The sequence below is a fragment of the Ictidomys tridecemlineatus genome, chromosome 2 (genome assembly GCF_052094955.1).
Source record: "Ictidomys tridecemlineatus isolate mIctTri1 chromosome 2, mIctTri1.hap1, whole genome shotgun sequence".
NCBI lineage: Eukaryota > Metazoa > Chordata > Mammalia > Rodentia > Sciuridae > Ictidomys > Ictidomys tridecemlineatus.
Genome location: NC_135478.1, coordinates 202266580 through 202289194, shown reverse-complemented (window position 1 = coordinate 202289194; position 22615 = coordinate 202266580). Strand labels below are relative to the sequence as shown.

Genomic DNA, 22615 nt, shown 5'->3' with positions numbered 1-22615 from the left:
GTTTTTTCAGACCAAGAAGATATCCTAATCTTAAAGGTAAACCTGAACTAAATAAACCTTCACAGTTTTAAATTGTCTCAGTCCCTAAAATTAGATTGCAGTAATCACAGGTCCCTAGTGCAGACTGGCAACTGGCATAAATAAATCTTCTATGGAAGAAGTTAAAATCATTCTATGTCTCAAATTATTTCTAAAACTATATCCTACATGTTTTTAAAGTGGCATACAAAAAAGTTATTCTTATATTCCTTTCAATAGAAATTCAATAATAGGACCATTAATTAGGACAAGTTCAGTAAATTTTGGTACATCCACACAAAACTATGCATCCATTAAAAATTATGAAGTAGTTCTTTATATGCTAAAATAAAATAATCTCTAATATTTGATAAAGCAAGTTAAAATAACTGTATATTCTATACTACAATGTCGATTAAATAACAACATATATCTTATACTATGATTTGGGAGTTAATATAGGCACATATGTCTTGTGTAAAAATAGACTACCTCTGAAAGACTCCACAATAAACTACAAAGAATTACCTATGGAAAGAGGAATTAGGTGAAGACAGAGATGAGGGAGACTTTGCATTCTAAATCCATCTGTACCTTCAGAAATGTATTCTATGGGCGGTAATGATCTATTCAAACAATATTAAATGCCACAGAAAGTTCCTCAAGAAAATACTGAAATTTGTCCAGTGGAAAGGAAAATATGGGTATTATCAATGTTGGTTTCAGTTTGAGCCACATGGCTTATGAAAAAAGGAGATCCTCTGGGCATAGCTTCAATGGGAGTTGTTCATACAATGATGATTTAAATAGATGTTCAAGATCAATTAAGAATCAAATAACAAACTTTGGCATTGTCCTCTGGAACCTGGAAAAGAAGGGTAAGACACTAAGGAATTACAGTTTAGAGAGATGAACCATACAACAGAAAGCTAGAGTCTATGAAAAGGCACAGATAGTGAAAAATTTCCTGGAGTATAAAATAACTGGAATTTTCCAGGAATATATTTAATAAAAATTAAACAGACAGCTCACTAGATGATTGTAATGATCTGAATGGCCAGGTTTTAGAACTATTGTTGCAAGTAGTTCCTAAGCAGACAAATGAGTCTGAAGAATAATAGGTATTTTGTTACAAAAATGAAAATCTGACTAAAATATACTGATTATGTATTAAAGTTATATTTTTATATATTGGGTTAAATTAATTTCACCTGTTAATTTCCTTTCCCTTTTTTAATGTGCTTACAAGAAAATTTAAGATACCCATTTGGCTTGCATTTATGGCTTTCATTATATTCTACTGGACAGTGCTGCTACAGAGTATTTCCAGCAACTTCTACCTAGTCTATTGTCACTATCATAATTTATGTCACCATTTCTTTCCTAGACTATATAATAGCCTCTTTACTGATTTCCCTGTTTTTCAGCTGTCCCATTTCAAATGATTCTTCTCATAAGATTTCATATTATTGAAATATTTTTTAAATGTAAATCCCATTGTATTTCATACTTTCAACATATCTTACTGGTTTCTCCTGGTCCTTCAAATCCAATTTACCTCCCATGTGCTTTGAATATGATACAATAATCTAGCTCTCTACAACTTTACCACTTCTTCTAACCTATACTTTCCCCCATCACTCATTTTTCTCCAGCAGCATCTGGCATCCCTTAGTTTTCTAATACATTCTAACCTAATACCCAGAGGGCTTTCATACCAATTTTTTCCCATGTCTATGATGCTCTGCCTGGCCCTTTGTCTAATTCTCATCCTTCAAGTCTCAGCCTATAAGTTAGCTCCCTAAGAGGCCCTTCCTAATAAGCCAGTCCAAGGGTTTCTGCCCTTTATTCTCCCCAGAACTCTGTTTCCTATAACACTTTTCTCAATCCATAGTTACATATTTATTTGTATGTTTAACTATTTATTGTCTCTCTTCCTCTGCTAGACTATAAGCTCCATAGTAACAAGGCAGATCTCCTACAACCATTTCGGACCCAATGTTACTCAAAGAAGGGCACTTTAAAGAGCACATAAAAGTAGGTGTTTTAGTAAGCTTTTTCGCTGCTGCAAGTAAAAGACCCAACAGTACAATTGTAGAGGAGGAAAAGTTTATTTGGGAGCTCACAATTTCAAAAGTCTCCATTCATAGACAGCAGACTCCATTCCTCGGGGCTCCAGGTGAGGCACAATACCATGGCAGAAGAATGTAGCAGAGGGAAATAGCTCACATGATGATCAGAAAGCAGAGAGAAAGAGAGACTCCATGCTCCAGATACAAAATATAGATCCCATAGCCATGCCACAAATGAACCACTTTCTCTAGCAACACGCCATCTGTCTCCAGTTAACACCCAGTTAGTCCCATTAGGGATTAGTCCATTGATTAGGTTAAGGCTATAACCCAATCATTTCCCCCTCTGAACCCTCTCCCATTGTCTCACTGAACCCTCTCACATTATTGTCTCATTTTGGGGGAAACTTCATATCCAAATCATAACAGTAGGAATTGGTTAGAGATAAAAAGATTAGAGAGTGGGGGCAAAAAAAATCAAAAATGCTTAGAAAAATATATAAGAATTAGAATTAACTGATGATCCAGCAACCCCACTACTGAGTGTCACCAACTGTCCATGGGTTATGTGTGGGTCACCATGCATTGAAGTCTAGTGGATAGAAACATATGGTGTCTGGGAATGACCAGTGGACCTTTTCTCTAGTCAATTGCCCCAAGACATTGTGAATTTCTATGATGCTCTGCCATGACCACACAGCACTTGAGATGGGTATGACCTGCCAAGATTCCAATCAACCTGCTGACTGCAAGACATCATGAAGCAAGACTCTGCCCTTGAAACCTTATCGCTGCCTTTGATGCACCCCCTTAAATAAACCACCGGAGCATCTTTCCTTTGTCTAGTTCCAGTTCTTGTATGGACTGGATAGGGATCCACATTTATAAATATATTTCTGGCTCTTTGTGTTTTGTTCTTCACTAATTATTTTAAACTTTAAATTTTCAGATGGCTTACACGCTCCTCAGCAGGAAGAAGAAACCCTCAAGGAGACGCTGGGCATCACCCCCATTAACTGGGTGTTTCCAAAGGTCCTGGAATCAGTATGTCAAGGAGATATTTGCATTCCCATATTCATTGCAGCATTATTCACAATAACCAAGATATGAAATCAACCTAAGTATCCATCAACAGATGAATGGATAAAGAAAATATGGTGTACATATGCAATGGAATATTGTTCAGTCTTTAAAAAGAAGGAAAGTCTGTCATTCGTGAAAAGGTGGATAAACCTGGTGGTCATTATGTTAAGTGAAATAAGCCCGGAACAGAAAAACAAATACTGCATGATCTCACTTGTACGTAGTATCTAAAAAAAAAAAAAAAAGACAAACTTATAGAAGCAAAGAATAGAATGGTGACTTGGGCCGATAGAAGTGGGGATTGTGGAGCTATTGGTCAAAAGATTCAAATTTTCATTTAGATAGGAGTAAGTTCAAGATCCATTGTATAATTATAGTTAATAACATGTTATTAAAATGGTCAAGAAAGTATACTTTAAGAGTTCTTGCCACACAAAAAATAAATGTGTGAGCTCATGCATATGTTAATTCACTTGATTTAGCCTTTCTACAATGTATAATGATATGAAAACGTCATATTTTCTATCATAAATATTTATAATTTTTACTTTTTTATTAAATTTTTTAAAAATTAAATTATTAGAAACTTCAGCAGAATACATCAGACACTAGAAAAGCAATATGTCAATCAATGGAAGGGTAACTGATGTGATACAGCAATCTGTATACGGGGTAAAGTTGGGAGTTCATAACCCACTTGAATCAAACTGTGAAAGATGATGTATTAAGAACTGTGTAATGTTTTGAACGACCAACAATAAAAAAAAGAAAAAAAAAAGAAACTTCAATTCTGGATCATTACTGGAGATATTAGATTTGAATATGCAATCCAGCATTCTAATATATTTTCTTTTTTAATATTTATTTTTTAGTTGTAGGCAGACACAATATCTTTATCTCATTTTTGTGTGGTGCTGAGGATTAAACCCAGTGCCTCATGCGTGATAGGCAAGTTCTCTACTACTGAGCCACACAACCCCAGCCCTCTAATATATTTTCTTTCTAAATAGTCCAAGATTAGCCAAAGGATCCAATCATTCTTTTTGTCATGGTAGAAACAAGATGGGAATCCCCTGAACAAGCCCAGAGCATAACACCATATGATGACCATTTAATCTCACACAGGCCTCCTAGGAAGCCAGTGCTCTTCCCTATTGTTTTCAAATGGCACATTTCCTTAACCACTGTGAACCAAGATTGTCAAGTCTCCAATATACCTAAAAACAGGTTATAAACAGTGTGTGATATGGAAGAATGCTCATCATATATTTATAAAAATAGGTTTAAAATAATTACATAACAATTCACTGTTAAATACAATAGTGCATAGTTTAACAAATATGTGTTCAATTAACTAATTTTAGTTAGAAAAGGGATTATAGGCTGGGAACAATGATTCATACCTATAAATGCATTGACTTTAGAGGCTGAGGCAAGAGGATCATAAGTTCTAAGCCAAACTCACTCAGCAACTTGGCAAGAACCTCAGAAATATAGCAAGACCCTGTCCCAAATTTAAAAATAAAATTGAAAGGGCTAGATGCAGCTCAGTGGTAAAGTGACCCTGGGTTCAATCCCCAGTACTACTCCCCACACATGGAAAAAAAAAAAGAAAGAGATTATACACATTTTCTAAATGTAATGTATAGAAAAGCAGACAAGAAAGTTATATAACACCATGTTAACAAGTGCTATTTCTGGCATTAAGATTGTAAGTATTTTTTATGTGTTTGCTTTCCTGTATTTGCCAGTGTTGTATAACCATATGATAACTTTACAATCAGGAACAATGTTTTTATAAATAAACTAGTAAACTATCCAAGTTACTAAGGGTCCCAACATCCTTAATTATAACAATGACTTCAGATTGTGGCAATTATATAAATAGATGATGCCCAAATTAAGATGGTTTGACTTGTCATTTTTCTACTTTACAATGGTATGAAAATGATACATATTTAGCAGAAAGCAGGCTTTGAATTTTGATCTTTTTCCAGACTAACTATGCATTAATACTCTCTTGCAATGCTGAGCAGCAGCAGCAAGTCAAATCTCCCAGTGAGACATGTGGTCACCTTGTGAGACCCAAGATACTCAGCAATGCACTGTGTTGCAAATCTATGATGTTCTGTAGATTAGATATATCAGATGCATTTTAATTTACTATATTAATTTATTATTTATCCAATGTAAGTCAAGGAACGTCTGTATCAGTTTAACTGGAAATGGAAAGGGGAAGAGGATATACCTAGGTTCTTTGAAGGTCTTAGTTGATCAAGTTACCACCAAGAGATCTCCCTTGCTCACTACCTCTAGGGAAGAAAATAAAGGAGCAGAAGGTAAATTTTACTTAAGTAAGTACTGATTTCAGACTGGGGGACAGGTGTATGGAGAAAAGGAACCTTCTCTATCCAATGACTATTCCATTCCAGAGTCTACTGTCAAGGCTTCAGGTAGAGTGTGACCAAAATTCAACTTGATGAGGGTTTAATGCAGACAGTAAGACATGATATTATTTAACTGCAGCAGTTTCAACCTCTTTGTAGCTGCAAAGCACCTAAGACATGCTTTATTCCTATGGTGCTTTATAATACAGATATTTTACTCTGATTTCCAATTTCATCATTCTAGAATTGTTCATTCAATCATAGTTAAGTGGGCCAAGGTCATTAAAGCAGCTATATTAGATGCCATGAGAGACTCAAGAATATACACATTTGCAATGTTTTCTAAGTGATGGAGAAATTAAGTATATCTTATAATGTGTCTATTTGTTCTATAACATTCTCACAAAAAAAATCTGATTCCCACACTTCAGATATCACAATTAAAATTTTTATTTTTTTAAAAAAAACTTCTTAATCTCTTTAAAAAAGTGAAAAAGGTAATATAACTGCTAATGATGAAGAGAACATGCCACCTTATGTTGGGGTTTGTACAAAGAAACACAACAAATACATGACGTTTTTAAGGTGAGAGTTAAGAGCAAAGAATTTGAAAGCACATAGTGTAAGCATACTGCTGTATATTTTTAAGCATTAAGATTATGTAACAAACAAAAAGTTTTAAACCTACATAAAAATGCAAAAGGCACCCTTAAGTACATCATTTCAGAACTTTCCAATTAAAAAGTGGTATTTGTTTTTAAAAAGCAATAAATAATCATTAAAAGAAAACAATTTTTGCATTCCTTTAAACAGGCATTAAATTAACATGGGAAAATATGAGAATATCACTGTATTCTCTTTCAGCTCAAAGCTGACAAAACTTACAGATAAAACAGCCTACTACCAACCCTCTTGGTATTTAAAAGATGTTTCTTAGTATGAATCATCAGCCAGACACATAGCTAGCTGACTTTAGAAAACTGTATAGTCAAACTGCTGCCTAGAGTTCCCCCTGCAGTTCATGAAATTCAATGCACAAATAAACACAGGGTGATTGAGATCTAATTTTAATCTATCAGTAATCAGTAGTAACTTGTTAAATTTTGTTACGAGTTTTTCATCACACACCAAATTCAATTTTAATTCTTGAATAGTTTATTACATTAAGCTAAAATGACAACCTGTAGTCATATATGAAATGCAGTCATATAGCCTCAGTCAGGAGAAACAGGTATTCTGAAGGAACTGAGCAGTTCTGAGAGATACGGCCCCATATAGTAAGCAGAGAGGGATAATGTGGACCTAAATGCATTTATTTAGTTACAGACACTTTAGTTAATACTCAGGGTACAACAAGCAGTGTTCCCTAACTGCAGGAAAGCAAAAAGAATGGACTGGGACTGGGGTTGTGACTCAGTGGAAGAGCACTTGCCTAGCATATGCAAGGCCCTGGGTTCGATTCTCAGCACCACATACAAATAAATAAAATAAAGGTATTGTGTCCAACTACAACTAAAAAATAAATATTAAAAAAAAGGACTGCCTCCAACTTGAGTCCTTGCATCCTACTTTTCTTAGAAAAGGAATATATGTGCTGATGAAAGAGAAAATCCAGGCAGGGGCTTCAAAAGACCTCTTGTGAGATACTGGGAAGATGGCAGAATAGAGGGGTCGCTTCCTTGGTGGATTCATGGTGTGAACCAAGAAAAGCAGATAGGCAGCTTTTCAACAAGATGGGTGAATGATCCGGAGTTAGGGGGGACTTTACTGGAATTTAATATTGGACACTCAGAACAGATCAGGGTCCCGGGATATCTTTTATTATATAAAACAAGCAGAAAAGATCCCTAGCCCCACAGCTTCGAAAGCAGCTGGAGCTGCAAACCAGAATACTCCCTACATGCATGTAATAAAGCAATAAAAAAAATTAAAGAAACCCCTATTCTCAGGAAGATTGAGGTGTGTCAGGGTACAGAGAGCTTAGAGATCAGAGATGTTGCTTAAAAAAAAAAAAGTAAGCTGTGCTGCACAGTACCCATGTACAGGAAGGAAGCTGGCAGAGTGCACAGAGGATAGCAGAAGGAACCATTTTGCAGCTACAGCATGGAAGTCAGCATCTGGGTGAGCCAATTGCTGGCAGACCTGAGTCTGGCCCCCAAAAAATGAGCCAGGCAAACCAACGCTGTGTGACAGAGGGCATACCTAAGTGGTTAGGTGAAGGTCAACCATGGAGAGAGGGTTACATATAGGAATACCTGGCTTCCCCCTCCCCCTCCAACCCAGCTGCTTGCAGGACCAGCTGGGAGAGAAGCACCTGATCAGGAATTTGAAAGGGTGGCGGAGAGAAAGATCAATTTCAGAGACTGAATTACAGACCATAAATAGTGGGGTCTGCAAGCAAAACAGTGGGCTAAGAACAGACTCCTAAACCACATAAGGAGAACCCAAAGGAGTTTCCTGGGGTTCGATCTTCCATCATGGACAAACAATTGCTCGGCCTTGGAGGTGCACTGACTTAAAATCTCCAGACCAATAGACTCCCAACAAAGAGACCAGAGCATTCCAAAGCTTAAATCCCACCTTCAGGAGTTCTGCCTCCAGGACTAACCCTCTCACCCTAGCAAACACAACTACCCTAAGGGTGGAGCTAGCATCAACTCCAACAACACCACCTAACTGCTGAGAAGGGAAGCTGAGAAACATCTGAACTCCAACAAAACAATTGTTCAATTTTAATCGAGGTGTGGGAGGGAAAAGGGAGGAGGCAGGGGATTAGCAAGAATGGTGGAATGTGATACACATCATTATCCAAAGTACATGTATGAAGACACGAATTGGTGTCAACATACTTTATATACAACCAGAGATATGAAAATTGTGCTGTATATGTATAGTAAGAATTGTTAATTCATTCTGCTGTCATTTATTTTTAAAAAATCAATTAAAAAGGGGAAAAATGGAAAGATGTCACAAAGTATTATAAACTGAAAAGAAAATTATAAAATAGTATTCTAGAATGATTCTATGTTCACATATATGCATATCTATGTGTAAATAAAAAGATATCTGTAAGGACACACACCAGAATATTAAGTGATTATCATTGGGTGGTGAAATATTTTTGTTAGTATATCTTTATTTTCCAATTTTTCCTCAAATGGTCTATGCTATTTGTGTGTGTGTGAGTCTCTAAGACAATTATGACAAAAATTTTCTTATATCCATAAGCACTAAAAATATATCAAAATGTTAATGATAGTAGCTGTCTTTGTGAGGTGTCACTGGGGGATCAGTTTTCTTCATTTTACTTATGTGTCTTCCAAACTTTCTATAATGAATATATATTGAATTTTGTTAAGTTTTAAAAGGTTGAAGAATGGCAGGGATCAGCTTTCACTTTTTAATTTATTCATTTCTGTATTATTTGAATATGGGGTGGCAAGCATGTATTATTTTGCAATGAAAACTAATATCAAAATGTATTTTGGAAAAATTCTTTTTCAAATAAAAGGTAAATCATCCACATTGAGAGACAGAGAGAGAGCGAGCTCTTGCTTTCATGGGACAGAAAGATCAAAGTCTAACTTTATCTGAAATCCAGCAATAGTGAGAGCAAAAAAAGGAGCACCTGCTTTCCATGTAAATTCCATCCCATTGGTCCTAATCAAGGTCCAGGAAGTCCCCTAGAATGAAAAGGAGCCCTGCACCTAATTCAGGCCACGGCTTAACTTGAGTATAGGTCATTCAGGATAAGGCCAAGGTAAGGAAAAGCTTCTGGACTCATAGCTGCTTTGGGGGGAGTTTATCCTGGTAAACAAGTATAAATCAATCAATATTTTTTTCAAGATGGCTTCCACAGTCTCCCAATACCTTTACTGATACTGTTTAATTCTTGATATGACATAGAAATATAAATTCAAATACATTTGATTAAGATAGTTGAAGAAGATACAGAAACATGCACACAGAGACATTTAATTTATTATCAGATAATGATGGAACTTTTAAAATAATTTTTGTATGGTACTGAGGATTGAACCCAAAGACAATCTACCACTAAGTTACATCCTTACCTTATTTTTAGTTTATTTTTAATATTTTTATTTTGAAACAGGTTCTTGATAAGTTGCCAAGGCTAACCTCAAACTTGTGATCCTCCTTCCCCAGCCTCACTTAGTCACTAGGATTTCAGGCACGTGCTACCATACCCAGCATAATGATAGAACTTTAAATCAGTATTAAGCAAATGAATTGTTCAACTTCACTGAGGTATAAATGAAGTATACTAAAGCAAACATATTTAAAACATATAATTTGAGGTCTGGGGATATAGCTCAGTTGGTAGAGTGGTTGCCTCACCTGCATAAGGCCCTGGGTTCAATACCCAGCACCACAAAATAATAAAATTTTTAAAACCATCTAATTTGATGTTTTGACATATGTATACAATCACAAAACCATCACCACAATCAAAACAATGAATATATACATCGCTCCCAAAAGTGTCCCTGTACTTCTATGTAGTCCCTCCAAAGTATCCTTTCCCATCCAAACACCCTGATCCCCTAACAATGATCTGCTTTCTGTCATTACAGATGGATGAGAATTTTCTATGAAATTTACATTTCATATAAATGTAATTATATAGATTGTACTCTGCCTCCTTTCACATTTCATACTCTGGCTCCTGCATAATTTGAGATTCACCCATGCAGTTACATTTATCAAAATGCATTAACTAAGAGAAACCTTTATGCTGATTTTTACCAAAAAGATACAAGTCAAAAGCTTTTAAATAAGCCTTTACAACAACTGTGTGAACAATCAGATATGAAAAAATTGTGCTTTATATGTGTAATATGAATTGTAATGCATTGTGTTGTCATATATAACAAATTAAAATTTTTAAAAAATGGTTTTGTGAAACTGACATTTAGAGAACAGTACAATAATGCAATATTCAACCTTTATATTTTCTAGAATAAACTTCTAATTTATAAAGAATGCCAATGGATTAAAAATGACAGTATAACCTATGGAATGTTAAAATAATCCAGATGAGATGTTTAAAATATTACTAATATTCATTTGCTCTGCACAATGGTGAGAGATTGAGAAACTACAGTTTATCCAGCAACAGAATTTCATCATACAACCATTAAAAACCACATTAACAGGTGAATACTTACTTGATCCTTTAATACTGAAAATTATGTAATATGTTTAGGATTTATTAGGACAAGAAAAATTATAATAGTCCAATATCAACTTAAATATATACACTACATACCTACTCATATTACATCTAAGTACAGATAAGTTCTGCAAAGAAAAACAATAGGAAGAGCCACCAAACTATTATCTCTGGAGGTTTTTTCCTTCTTTTTTGTGATTTATTTTCCTATTAACATGGATTTTCCTTTCACTTCTGACAAAAAAAAAATGTTACTTTTAAAATGATCAAGTGTTGTATTATATTTCTGTTCATCCTACATTCTCCTTGGGCATTTGCAACTATTGTTTCTATACAATTTATCTCAACCCAAGTGAAATCCCCATGACCTGCTTATGCCAAAAAACTTTTACCTTCTCTGCCCATCTCCCTCAAGTTCCATATAAATTTGTTAAGATTCCCAAGAGAGATACCTTGGGAAATTCTTCCATACAACTCCAAAGACAACGATTTAATACTTTGTGTTTCAAGCCATAACAATAAATTTAATTCCCAGCAATACTATTGTATCCATATAATAGAACACTATTTGGCAATAAAAAGGAATGCTGACATGAGCTACATGAATGAAACTTAAAAAGATTAAGTGAAAGTGGTCACAAATTATGTATGTATGATTCCATTTATATATAATGTCCAGAAAAGCAAACTTATAAAGACAGCAAGATTTAGGTTTTGCTTAGTGCTATGAGGCTGGAAGGGAGAAAACAAGATTGGCTGCCCATGGGTACCAGTTTCTTTTAGAGGATACAAATTCTAAAAATTATACTGTAGTGATGATCGTATACACTATCTTAAATTGTATAACTTAAATGAATATTTTTAAAACCTTGAATTATATAAATTAATAAATTACATGGTATATGAATTAGATATCAATAAAGCTTTTTTAAAAAAAATACTACTGTAACTTATTTTTCTTATCCTTGACTGAACAGGTATTATGTACAAGAAATCTTACAGACCTTATATAATTTGATTTTTACCAACTCTGCAAGGTTTTTAATTTTATAAGAAAACAAGTTTAGTGAATTATTTACACAAAGTTAAAGACATATCACTCTGAAGAAATGTCTCTACAAAGATCATAGTTTCTAAATTATGCCAAACTTGCTACCAAATACCTTACTGGAGATCATTACAATACGCTTTGGGAAAGCAGGCACTTTGTTTCTACCAATGGTACAAATTAGTGGGGTGGTTTCTTGTTGTTGTTTTGAGGCATTAATGATAGCAAATACCATGAAGTTATGTGACTCAATTCAAAACCCATATTTAGAAACCAAATTACTTTGGAAAATAATCTAAAGTAATTAAAGTCATAAAACTTGTTCCTGGGGCTGGGGATGTGGCTCAAGCCGTAGCGCGCTCGCCTGGCATGCGTGCGGCCCGGGTTCGATCCTCAGCACCACATACAAACAACAATGTTGTGTCCGCCGAGAAATGGAAAATAAATATTAAAAAAAATTTAAAAAATAAAAATAAAACTTGTTCCTCCTCAGTTGCTATTAGAGCTAGATTATTAATATGTTCAAAATATAGTCATGATCTAATTTGTCATTTTTAAGTCAATGCCTCCAGAAATTCCTGTTTATTTATATTAAATGAAATGCCAACAAAATATAAATATACATGGCCACCATTTCTTTAAACTACTTTCAATAGGCAAAAATATTCCTTTATTTAGATATTTACACTTAGCTTTTTATCAACACATTTAGATGTCATAAACACTAACATTAGAAATTCCAGAAAAGTAAATTTTAATATAATTTACTTATAAGAGGAAGAAATAAAGAAATAATAAAAAGACCACATTTTGTGACATCCTCCTTTAAATACAACTAATCAGTTATTAACCTATTTGCTGCTGTAACAAGTTATCAAAAATTCACTGGTTTAAAACAATTTATTCTGATGGTTCTGCACATCAGAAGTTTGATACTACTCTCCCTGGGCTAATATCAAGGTGCCAGCAGCCCTGCACTTCTTTCTAGGGGCCCCAGGGCAGAACCGGTTTCCTTGCCTTTTCCATTTTTTATAGGCCACCTGCATTCCTTGCCTCAGGGCTTCTTCCTCCTTCAAAGTCAGCAAAAGTGGTCAAGTGTTTCTACATTCCACCATTTTGACCTCCTATTTGCCTCTCTTTTCCACTTTTTGGGATCCTGTGATTCCACTGAGCCCATCCCAATTAATCAAGATAACCTCCCCATCTCAAGACCCTTAACTTAATCATATTTTAACTTAATCACATCTATAAAACCCATTGCACTATAACATACTCATGGTTTCTGGGGACCTTTAGGTGGCCATTATTCTTCTATCTACCATAGTTGCCCTTGTCAGGGCAAACTCATGGTAAATCCTAGGTTGGGAGACACACTAATGGTTTGAACAGAAAATATGGAATTTGGAACCGAGAAAAATCCTTCCTTTCTATTCTGTCAGACTTTTACTGATGGATCATAACTGATTGCACTGGAATAACAGAAGAAATAGCTTGCCATTCAAAACCATGAGGGAAGAGAACTATTTGAATGAATGTCAATTTTTTTTTCTATGCTGGGGATCAGTGTTGGACATGACCTTATGAATTCTAGGCAAGCACTCTACCACTGAGCTATATCTCCAGCCCAAATCTGTTGATTTTTCAGTCCAAACAGAAACCACAAAAGCTTATTTTCTGAATTTGTTTTACATGGCATTCAGGAACTACCACTACTATATAGCAGCCATTAATTCAAAATACAGTAGTAGTTAGGAAGACTACACTTAAGCATGCCAATATTGAGTTCTTATGAACTTTTAAAATAAAATACCCAAAGGATTATTACATGTTTGTGGTGAAGAAATCAAAACTGTCCTTTCTGAAAGGCCCAAATTCAAAATTAAATTATATAAATACATTATAAGAATTTTTTAACAAATATTTTTTCAGTTGTAGATGGACACAATACCTTTATTTTATTTATTTATTTTATGTGGTATGAGGATCGAACACAGTGATTCACACATGCTAGGCAAGTACTCTACCACTGAGCCACGACCCCAGCCCCAAGACTTTTTTTTTTTTTAACTCCCCAGGCATTGTTCTAGCCGTTTAATTTTTTCCAGTTTAGCTTCAAATCTTTTTTGACTCCAAGATAGAAGAGCAATGTTAGAGACACTCAAGTTATAGCCAGCATGTACCAATTCTTTGATTCGACTTTTTAAAGTACTTATGCTTGAATCCAGAACCCGAGGACTTTCAATTATTTGTAAAATACTAATTTTTTCTTCTATGAGGCAGTCTATTTTATCATTAAACTTTTTATCTGCCAAGAACATCATATCCGGATAGCTTAAGACAAATTTCTGTACCTCTTCTTCAGTACGTCCAAGAGAAAACAGCTTCTCTTTGATATTTGTATAATTTCTTTTGGCACATTCTGTAGAAAGGTCTAGAATTCCAGCTCCTGGACCACATAGCAGTTGCAGCAGTTCTTCCTTGTTCAAGTTGAAAGTTGACTGTAAAAATTCAATGTTAGCTTTCACCCGTTTGGTGCTCTGAATTAAGATGAAAGGATTTTTAGAAATTATCTTCCTGACAAAATCTGTGGGATCATTGTGACCTAAGAACAAACAGACTTCCTGCAAAACTTCAATCATCTGTTTATTCAAATCAAGACTATTGGAAAAGGTGCGAGGGGCATTGGCTAATAATCGACATAGGCATTTCTGGGACAATCCAACTGAGTAGAGGAACTTTATATTATTTTCTAAATTTATATTATTATTGGACCGAAAAAAGGATTCAGGAGAACGTTCCAAAATATTTACAATTTCAAGGTCTGATGTCATAATCTTTCTCCACAGATCCCAACGTTTTGAAAGACTTTCAGAAGTACGTGTTATAGCTCGTGGATATCTTGATATGATGCTAGCAATCACTTCTTTGCTAGCTCCTTTGGACAAAAGGAACATCTTTAGGTCCTGCTCATTAGTAACCATTCTATTAAAAACTCCAGGCTGTCGTTTCTTTGCCATGTCAATATCAACCCCCATAGTAAGTAAGTTGTTCAATAAGTCCTCATTCTCCAAAGGCTCTTTGTCTCCATTATTACATGTCACACCAAAAAGCCTAAATGAAACTGATTTGAGGATTTCTGCTGAATAGCGAATCATCCAACATCTTGAACCAAAGAAAAGGTTACTTCTCATATACCAGAGGTTTCTTGATGCCATAATGGTCAGGTATCCCAAATCTTTTGGAAAGCTGCATAAAATAACACATATAATATTACACAAATATCTGCATTAAGTAACTAAATGACCATATTATCATCCTACAAGCATCACGGTCCTTTTTATAAGAAAATACCTATACTTTTAGCTCTCCTGGTGCTAATGGTAATAATTCAGCACTCTTCACTCCCTAGCTCACTGCTTCTGTTGGTTATCTGTGAACCCAGGGCTGCTATCATTTTTAACATAAAGAAGAATGTGATGGCACCATCACTGCCCTAGAATTATTCTTGTTTTTTTTTTTTCTTTCTCTATTTGATCTTACTTGCCTTCTCTTCCCAAAACCAGGAGTCCTTCTCCATCTCTACTTTGTCCTCCTGGTTTCTAAACCTTTGGTTTATTCCTAATAAATGACATTTTCATTTCTGCCTTGTCTTCCAACTTCCCAAGTATTTGATCTTTCCCTGCCCTTAGATACCAGGCTTCTTTGCCTCTGGTCTCCTGTTTTCAACTTCTAAATCCAGCCCTGAAAGCCAATACCTCAGATTATCTGATTTCTAGCTAAATATATTTTACTGGATTTATGCTATCCTTGAAATCCATGCAGGCTTTATAGCTTTAATTCTTACCATATAAAGACCTCTGGTCAACAGCTCCTGATTCTAATATCCATCTCATTCACTTTACCTGATTGTCCCCTTGGTTTCAATGCAAAAAATTTAAAACAATTTTTATGTTCAAAAATATGCAGTTAGGGAACTGGGTGTGTACTTCAGTTATAGAGTACCTGCTTAGCATGTATGAGGCCCTGGGTTTTCAATCTCTAGCACACATTCACATAAATACACACAAAATCTAGCTGTGATAATTAATCCACACACTCCACAATGAGACCTCTCTATATTGCTCAAATTCCCAAGTTCAAGTGATCCTCCTGCCTCAGCTTCCCAAATAGCTGGGACTATAGGCATAAGCCAATGTGCCCAGCTTTATATAAACATTCAAATGTAATTTTTACCATTTTCCTCTACCCATCACCATATTACACAAGACTAACCCAGGACTGTCTACACCTGTTTGACAACACTTTCAGCTTCTATCATGGGATTAAAACCTTTTTTTAATATTTATTTTTTATTTTTTTTTAGTTTTAGGTGGACACTGTATTTTTATTTTATTTTATTTTTTATGTAGTGTGGAGGATAGAACTCAGTGCCTCACACATGCCAGGGAAGCACGCTACCACTTGAGCCACATCCCGAGTCCCATAAAACCTTAATAACTATGAACTTATATATGATTATAATCATAGGTCCCTATTAAATGAGCACCTTCATTCACAGGAAATATTTTATTAGGAAAGCAAGAGAAAATCGTTCTTCTATTTCTTAATCTATCAGAGGATTTGTTCCTATAAACTACTTAAGTTCTGAATCATACAACACATAGATTTGTTCCTAAACTACTTAAGTTCTGAATCATACAACACATAGATTTTTTTTTAAAAAAACTACTTTCTCTTTTTTAGAATATATGACTGCTTGCAAGCAACACTCTATGACAGATTACTGAAACTGATACAATTTGAGCTTGCTATAGCAAGAAAGTGTAACCTATTCCAGTGTTCTCTCTTCCATGAGACAAGCTGTTATATAGGCTTAAGCAGTATTTTTTTAAATAGAATATATGGCTGCAACAAATTTAGTTCTTGATTTCTAATTCCTTACATCGGTATCTTACTTAGAGGAGGCATTCCCTTTGCCCCTTTTCTCAATTATGCATAAAATAGAAAATAAAGATAGATAATTCCAACCCACCACTAAAATTCTTGCTTAACATACTGCTTTTAGGATCAATTTCAATGAAAACCTCTTTGTATGTGTTTTTTAATTACTCCAATTTGAACAAAAACTTAGATTGTGCCTACATGCTAGAAACATTCCTGTGGCTCACATAGTCTACAGATTCTCAAAAGAACTAGGAAAAGATTCTAAAACTACAGACTCGAGTAACATTCAAACTCAAAAGGCAAAGCATTCTCAAAGCAAACATCAAACAATAAAAACAAATCTAAACTCAACTGAGCTTACTATTCTTCAGTTCTCCATAACTCCACATACTATTCTATAACAACATTTCTTCCAAAAATGCATTAATTTAGAAATTCAGAAATAAGATCCTTCTTCTAACTCACGAATAAAGACTACCTTTCACAGCTCAACAGCCTGTTCTCTCTTCCATGCTCAAAGGTGACCTCTACTGGAGAATGGGACAGAACACTGTCAGCTAGATATCAGACCAACATTTCCTCAGAGGGTGCAAGATAATCCAATGGAATGTAGGGGGAAAAAATACTAAAACTCTAATGTATTCGTGTCTTAGCCTTTGAAAATGTACACTTCTACATGTTGTATAATGTATACAACATAATGGTACTATAAGACAGGTATAAATTACTATTTGTGAACTTTTTTATTGATAGTATGTACAAGTTGAAGTACTACTAACATAAACAGAGCTGAACAAGGCACAGAACATTCAGCAGAAATTCTAACAGCAATTCAAAAATAAGAGAAAATAAATGCTGAGTCTTTAAAAAGTAACAAATCTTTCACAAGTAATTTCATCTCTCAGTGAAACTTAGAGAGTCACCCATGATAAAAATCTAAGTGAATTTTGCTTTCTTCCTCTTCCTCAACCATCATCAAATCATGTAGATTCAGCTTCATCTCTGAACTCCAATCTCTCTACTTTTTTCTGTTCTCATGCTCTTAAGTCTTCATATTCTCTTCCACAAGCCATACCAGCTAACTTGCTTCTTACACCAGACACTCAAAATTGCCACAATACTGATATTTGTAAAAGAAAGATCTGATTATGTCCCTCATTCTGTGATTAAAGACCTTTTCAGTTCCCTCTCAGAAAAAAATAGACTCCACCTTCGAAGCCCTCAGCACTTAGTTCAAACTACTTTTCCAGCTATCTCTTCTATTATCTTCAATCAAACTCACTGCCTAGCATCATCACCTCTCAGATCTCAGAACCCATTCTAGTCCCCCTATCTTTGCTTAAGCTGTCCTTTCTTTCAGAAAGGTTCATATTCCTGATATCTACCCATCATAAATAGTTTTCCCTCAAATCTTTAACTTAAAATATTTACTATTGAAATGAATCACTTGATAATAATTTATTATTACAGAACTGAAATATGAACTGGATTACAACACTAATATGAAATAGTGACCTCAAAAATTGAATGAGCAGTTCTCTGCTAAACCGAAAATCAATAGTAATTAACAGTACTGACCATTAGTGAACATATGAGAAAACAGGAAAGTCTCAAATACTATTATTGGGGGATAATTTAGCCCCATCTATCACAATTTTAAATGTTCATCTTTTAACTCAACATTTCCACTTCTTTAGAATTAAACAAAGGGAAAAAAAGGACAAAAATATAACAATATTGTTATAAAAAAGTATGCCCATCCTAACATTTGCTATAGCAAAAAGAACCCCAAATGCCCACCAATAGTAAAACTATTTAACAAATTGTGGTATGCTATGTGATATAATACCATACAGGTGCTAAAAAAAAATCGTAGCATACCTAATGCAATTAAAAATATGCAAGATATTCTCAGTGGTAAACTGCATAAGAATGGATTATACTTTTAAAGGAAAGAAACGGTAATACATACAGCAAAAGGAAAAAGTGAAATTACATTTCTGAAAGATTAATGGGGGCTCTATCATTTCAGAAATATTATGATTTATTTAATGAGTATGTGTTATTTTGCAATCAGACAAAAAATGTAAACAAATTAAACTGGTCTAGGGGTGAATTATGCAATGGAAACTGTGTTACCTTTATTTTTCAATTTATAACACAAAAAATATCAGACTTCAAAAATACCAATAATTTTTACATTAGCAGCTCTTCTCCAGTCAAGTACTCATATAATATCTAGCAAGGTGAATAAACAGCCTGTTACAATTTGGATCTGGAACCCCCAGCAAAGGCCCATGTGTTAAAGGGTTGGTCTCCAGCTGGTGGCAGTTTCTGGAAGATAGTGGAAACTTCAGGAGGTAGGACCTAGCTGGAAGACATAAGTCAGTGTGGGGAAGGGTATTTTTGAAGGACATATTTTTGTTCCAAGACCCTCCTCTGCTCTAAGGAGCAATTTTTCTCCACTAGGTGCTCCCAGTCATGATGTTCTGCCTCACTCCAAGCCCACAGTGATGGAGCCAAATGATCATGGTTTACCTCTGAAACAATGAACAAAACAAATCTTTCCTCCTTTAAGTTGTTTTTCTCATGTACTTTGTCATAGTGACTCACACAGCCTGTTATTAACTTCCTCAATCAACAAATTACAAAAATAATAAATATTTCATAATTGTCTTCAATTTCTCTCTCAAACTGATTCAATTTCTCAAAACTATATATTAAGGGCTAATATCCAAACTTAACATACTGAAAATCTCTGTACTTGTAACTTGTGAGGTCTAAGAAATAAAAGAACAGGATTGGGACTGGGCTTGTGGCTCAGTGGCAGAGCGCTGGGTTCAATCCTCAGCACCACATAAAAATAAATTAAATAAATAAAATAAAGGCACTGTGTCCAACTACAACTAAAAAAATATTTTTAAAAAAAGAAGAGGATTTATGTTCCCTTCTTCTCTACAATTGGCCTATTAAGGGGCTTCTAATGAAAATGGCTAATCACAGGCCCTAAGGCAACACATTCCAGCTGATCTTCTTTTGACACAGCAAGATAAGTAAATATGGAGTTCTTTGGAACAATGTATTTCTCCCCTTACTGATCTTAATTGGACTTTCATCCCTCCAGAAAAGCAGAAATCACCGTTTCTATACATGGCACACACCCCCCCCAAAAAAAAAGAAACGGCAAAACACTGCCAAGAATTCATAATAAAGAACAACGCATGATACTTCTGTAAGATGCATTACCTCATGTAAACTGAATATTTCTCAGTCATACTGAGAAGAAAACCGCTAGTATGCGACTAACGTGATGGGGAAGGGTAGTGAAATCTCGAATATATTTTGTAAAACCAGAGCTAAATGTTCATACACATTGTCTTAACCCCATGTACAACACCCTAAAAAGTATTCCTTCTAAAATTACAAAATCTAAAAGGGCACCGAGTTCCCTTAGTTTGCGTAGAGAGTTTGAACCCTGCTTCATCTTTCTTAACTCAAAAACCACAGCAATGACACATCAGAGGCTCTTCTCATCCCTCTTATCCCCCCAAGGGAAGCTAGGCAAGGAGTTGAGCTTAAACCAAATACACCCAGGCACGCTTTCAAACAAAAACAAAAACCGGTCAGCTCCCAACTCACCTGAACTGTACACAGTAGCAAGGATTAACATAGATGCCTTCTACTTCCGCGTCAGGAATCCTGAACTGGACCGAGGAGAGGAAGTGGAGAAGACTAACTTCCTGCTTTGGGCCGCGCGCATATGTGACGTCATCGGCCTTGCGCCCCGACGGCCGTGCTTTAGTCCTCAGTAGCCCGACTTGAAGAGCCCTGCAGAGGGCGGTAAGAGACCGTTGTGAGTGCCGGGATTGGCGAGACTGGGCCGGTTTTGAGGGCGTGACAGGGCGGAAGCTACCCACCGGCCAGCCTGTTTCTCTATCAATGAACCAATTCTGTTTTATCTTCCGCTTAGATTTCTCATATTTGTTGTCACTTTGAATTAACTTTGTTTTGTTGGTTTTTAGGATGAAGATTTATCTTTGCGAATGGAGTCACTAACAATCAGTTTATCTAGTAAGTGAAACTACTTACTGCTTTTCTCCAGGTTTAAAAAAAATTGATACTGAAAAAATTAGAAATGACTCCTGTGTGCATTTGTAAAGTCTACTTCTGCGTGGAAGTGATTCCTATGTCTGCATTAACGTTTACCATTACATAAAAATATATAAATTTAGGTATATAAATTGCTTTACAATCATAATGTAAAACAAAATCTATTTTAGGAATCATTAAGTTCCATACTTAAAGAAGGCTATGGAGCCACAGTCTTCTCATTTTACAGATGGGAACATTGAAACCCTTTAGAAGCCAGCAAGAGAATGTATGCTTTGGGGATGGGGCTGTAGCTCAGTGGCAAAGAGCTTGTTTAGCATGTTTGAGGCCTAAGATTCAATCCCCAGGACCACACAGAGATGGGGGATGTCTTCTGTGTTTTATACCACATGCCCTCTTGCACTGACAGATTATAAAACATTTCTTCAGATCAGGTAACAGGTATAAGTTTGTTTTTGTGATCTCTTGTGCATAAAGGAAATTGGTTCTTCTGAAAATAAGTTTCATATTCCATCCAAATTTTTCTGAGTTCAGATATGCTATAATTACATATTATAAAATATTGAAATAACAATAAAAGTGAGTAATGGCTGGGTTAAGATGGTATGTTATTAATTGGGATTTTTCTTCTATTTCTGCAATGATTTTTTGAAATGTGCTCATTACTTCTAGTAAGAGCAGTGACTAATACCTTTCTGTTATTTATGGAGCATTACAAAAGAAATGTATATACCTGGGGCTGGGGATGTGGCTCAAGCGGTAGCACGCTCGCCTGGCGTGCATGCGGCCCGGGTTCGATCCTCAGCACCACATACCAACAAAGATGTTGTGTCCGCGGAGAACTAAAAAATAAATAAATAAATATTTTAAAAAATTCTCTCTCTCCTCTCTCACTCTCTTTAAAAAAAAAAAAAAAGAAATGTATATACCTTGCCTGTATTTTATTCATTTATTCAATGAACATTTATCAAGCACCTGCATTCTAAGGCCCTGTTTCCAGGCTTACAAGCCTTTATATATAGTGGAAAACAAAACAAAGTTCCTGCCCTTCTGGACCTTAGCTTCTCAGACTGAGTGTCTTGTTCCTCTACTTGCTTCTCCCATCTGCCTTCCAATAGTTGACTCAAGTCTCTACTAAAGTAATGAAATTAAGAAAAAGAAAGTGTGATTGAAATATGGAAACATTTGAGGGCTGGGGGAAAGACCAAAGGCAAAGAGTAAAAGATGAAGGAACAAAGAGGAAAACAGGATGAAACAAACTCATAGGAACATGGTGAAAAAGAGTTTTTCCTATAGACTGTTCTAAAGTCTTCATCTTTCTGAGTGTTTTATGAAGGCTAAAACAATTCTAATTTTAATTTCAAATTTATATTATCATATTACATCTCCCTTACAAATATTTTTCTTTTCTGAAACAGTGGTATTTTTATATGGTATTTATTTTTTATTTTATTGTAGCAGTAGATGGATAGAACGCCTTTATTTTATTTGTTTATTTTTATGTGGTGCTGAGGATAGAACCCAGTGCCTCATGCATGCTAGGCAAGTGATCTGCCACTGAGCCCCAGCCCCAGCCCTGGTATTTGTTTTTTAAATGATCTTTCTTGGGAAAAAAAAAAAAAAGGTCAGTATCAGCAATACCACCACCACCACCTTTCTAATACAAAAAATGGTCACAGAGGAAAGGCTGTGGTCACAGACTCTGGAGCTCACCATCCCCAAAATGGATTTAGAAATCAGGAGCTAGGCCAAAAGTCAA

At 35.3% G+C, this 22615-nt stretch overlaps 1 protein-coding gene and 1 non-coding gene across 2 annotated transcripts; one reads left to right on the top strand and one right to left on the bottom strand.

Moving 5' to 3' along the window:
- Window positions 1-9519: 9519 nt before the first annotated feature.
- Mterf1 (mitochondrial transcription termination factor 1) lies at window positions 9520-20493 on the bottom strand. The gene is made up of 2 exons (XM_005334677.5): window positions 20386-20493; window positions 9520-15048 (listed from the first exon to the last, which is right to left on the bottom strand). The coding sequence occupies exon 2, from the start codon at window positions 15015-15017 to the stop codon at window positions 13866-13868; it is 1152 nt and encodes a 383-aa protein (XP_005334734.1). The 5' UTR covers window positions 15018-15048; window positions 20386-20493; the 3' UTR covers window positions 9520-13865.
- Window positions 16563-16684, top strand: LOC120892106 (small nucleolar RNA SNORA28). Its single transcript, XR_005736766.1, has one exon. It is a non-coding gene; the product is annotated as a small nucleolar RNA SNORA28 (small nucleolar RNA).
- Window positions 20494-22615: the final 2122 nt, after the last annotated feature.

Bases quoted from the DNA above. Each gene is read 5' to 3' on its own strand.
- Mterf1 (XM_005334677.5), bottom strand. From the start codon at position 15,017: ATGGCATCAAGAAACCTCTGGTATATGAGAAGTAACCTTTTCTTTGGT.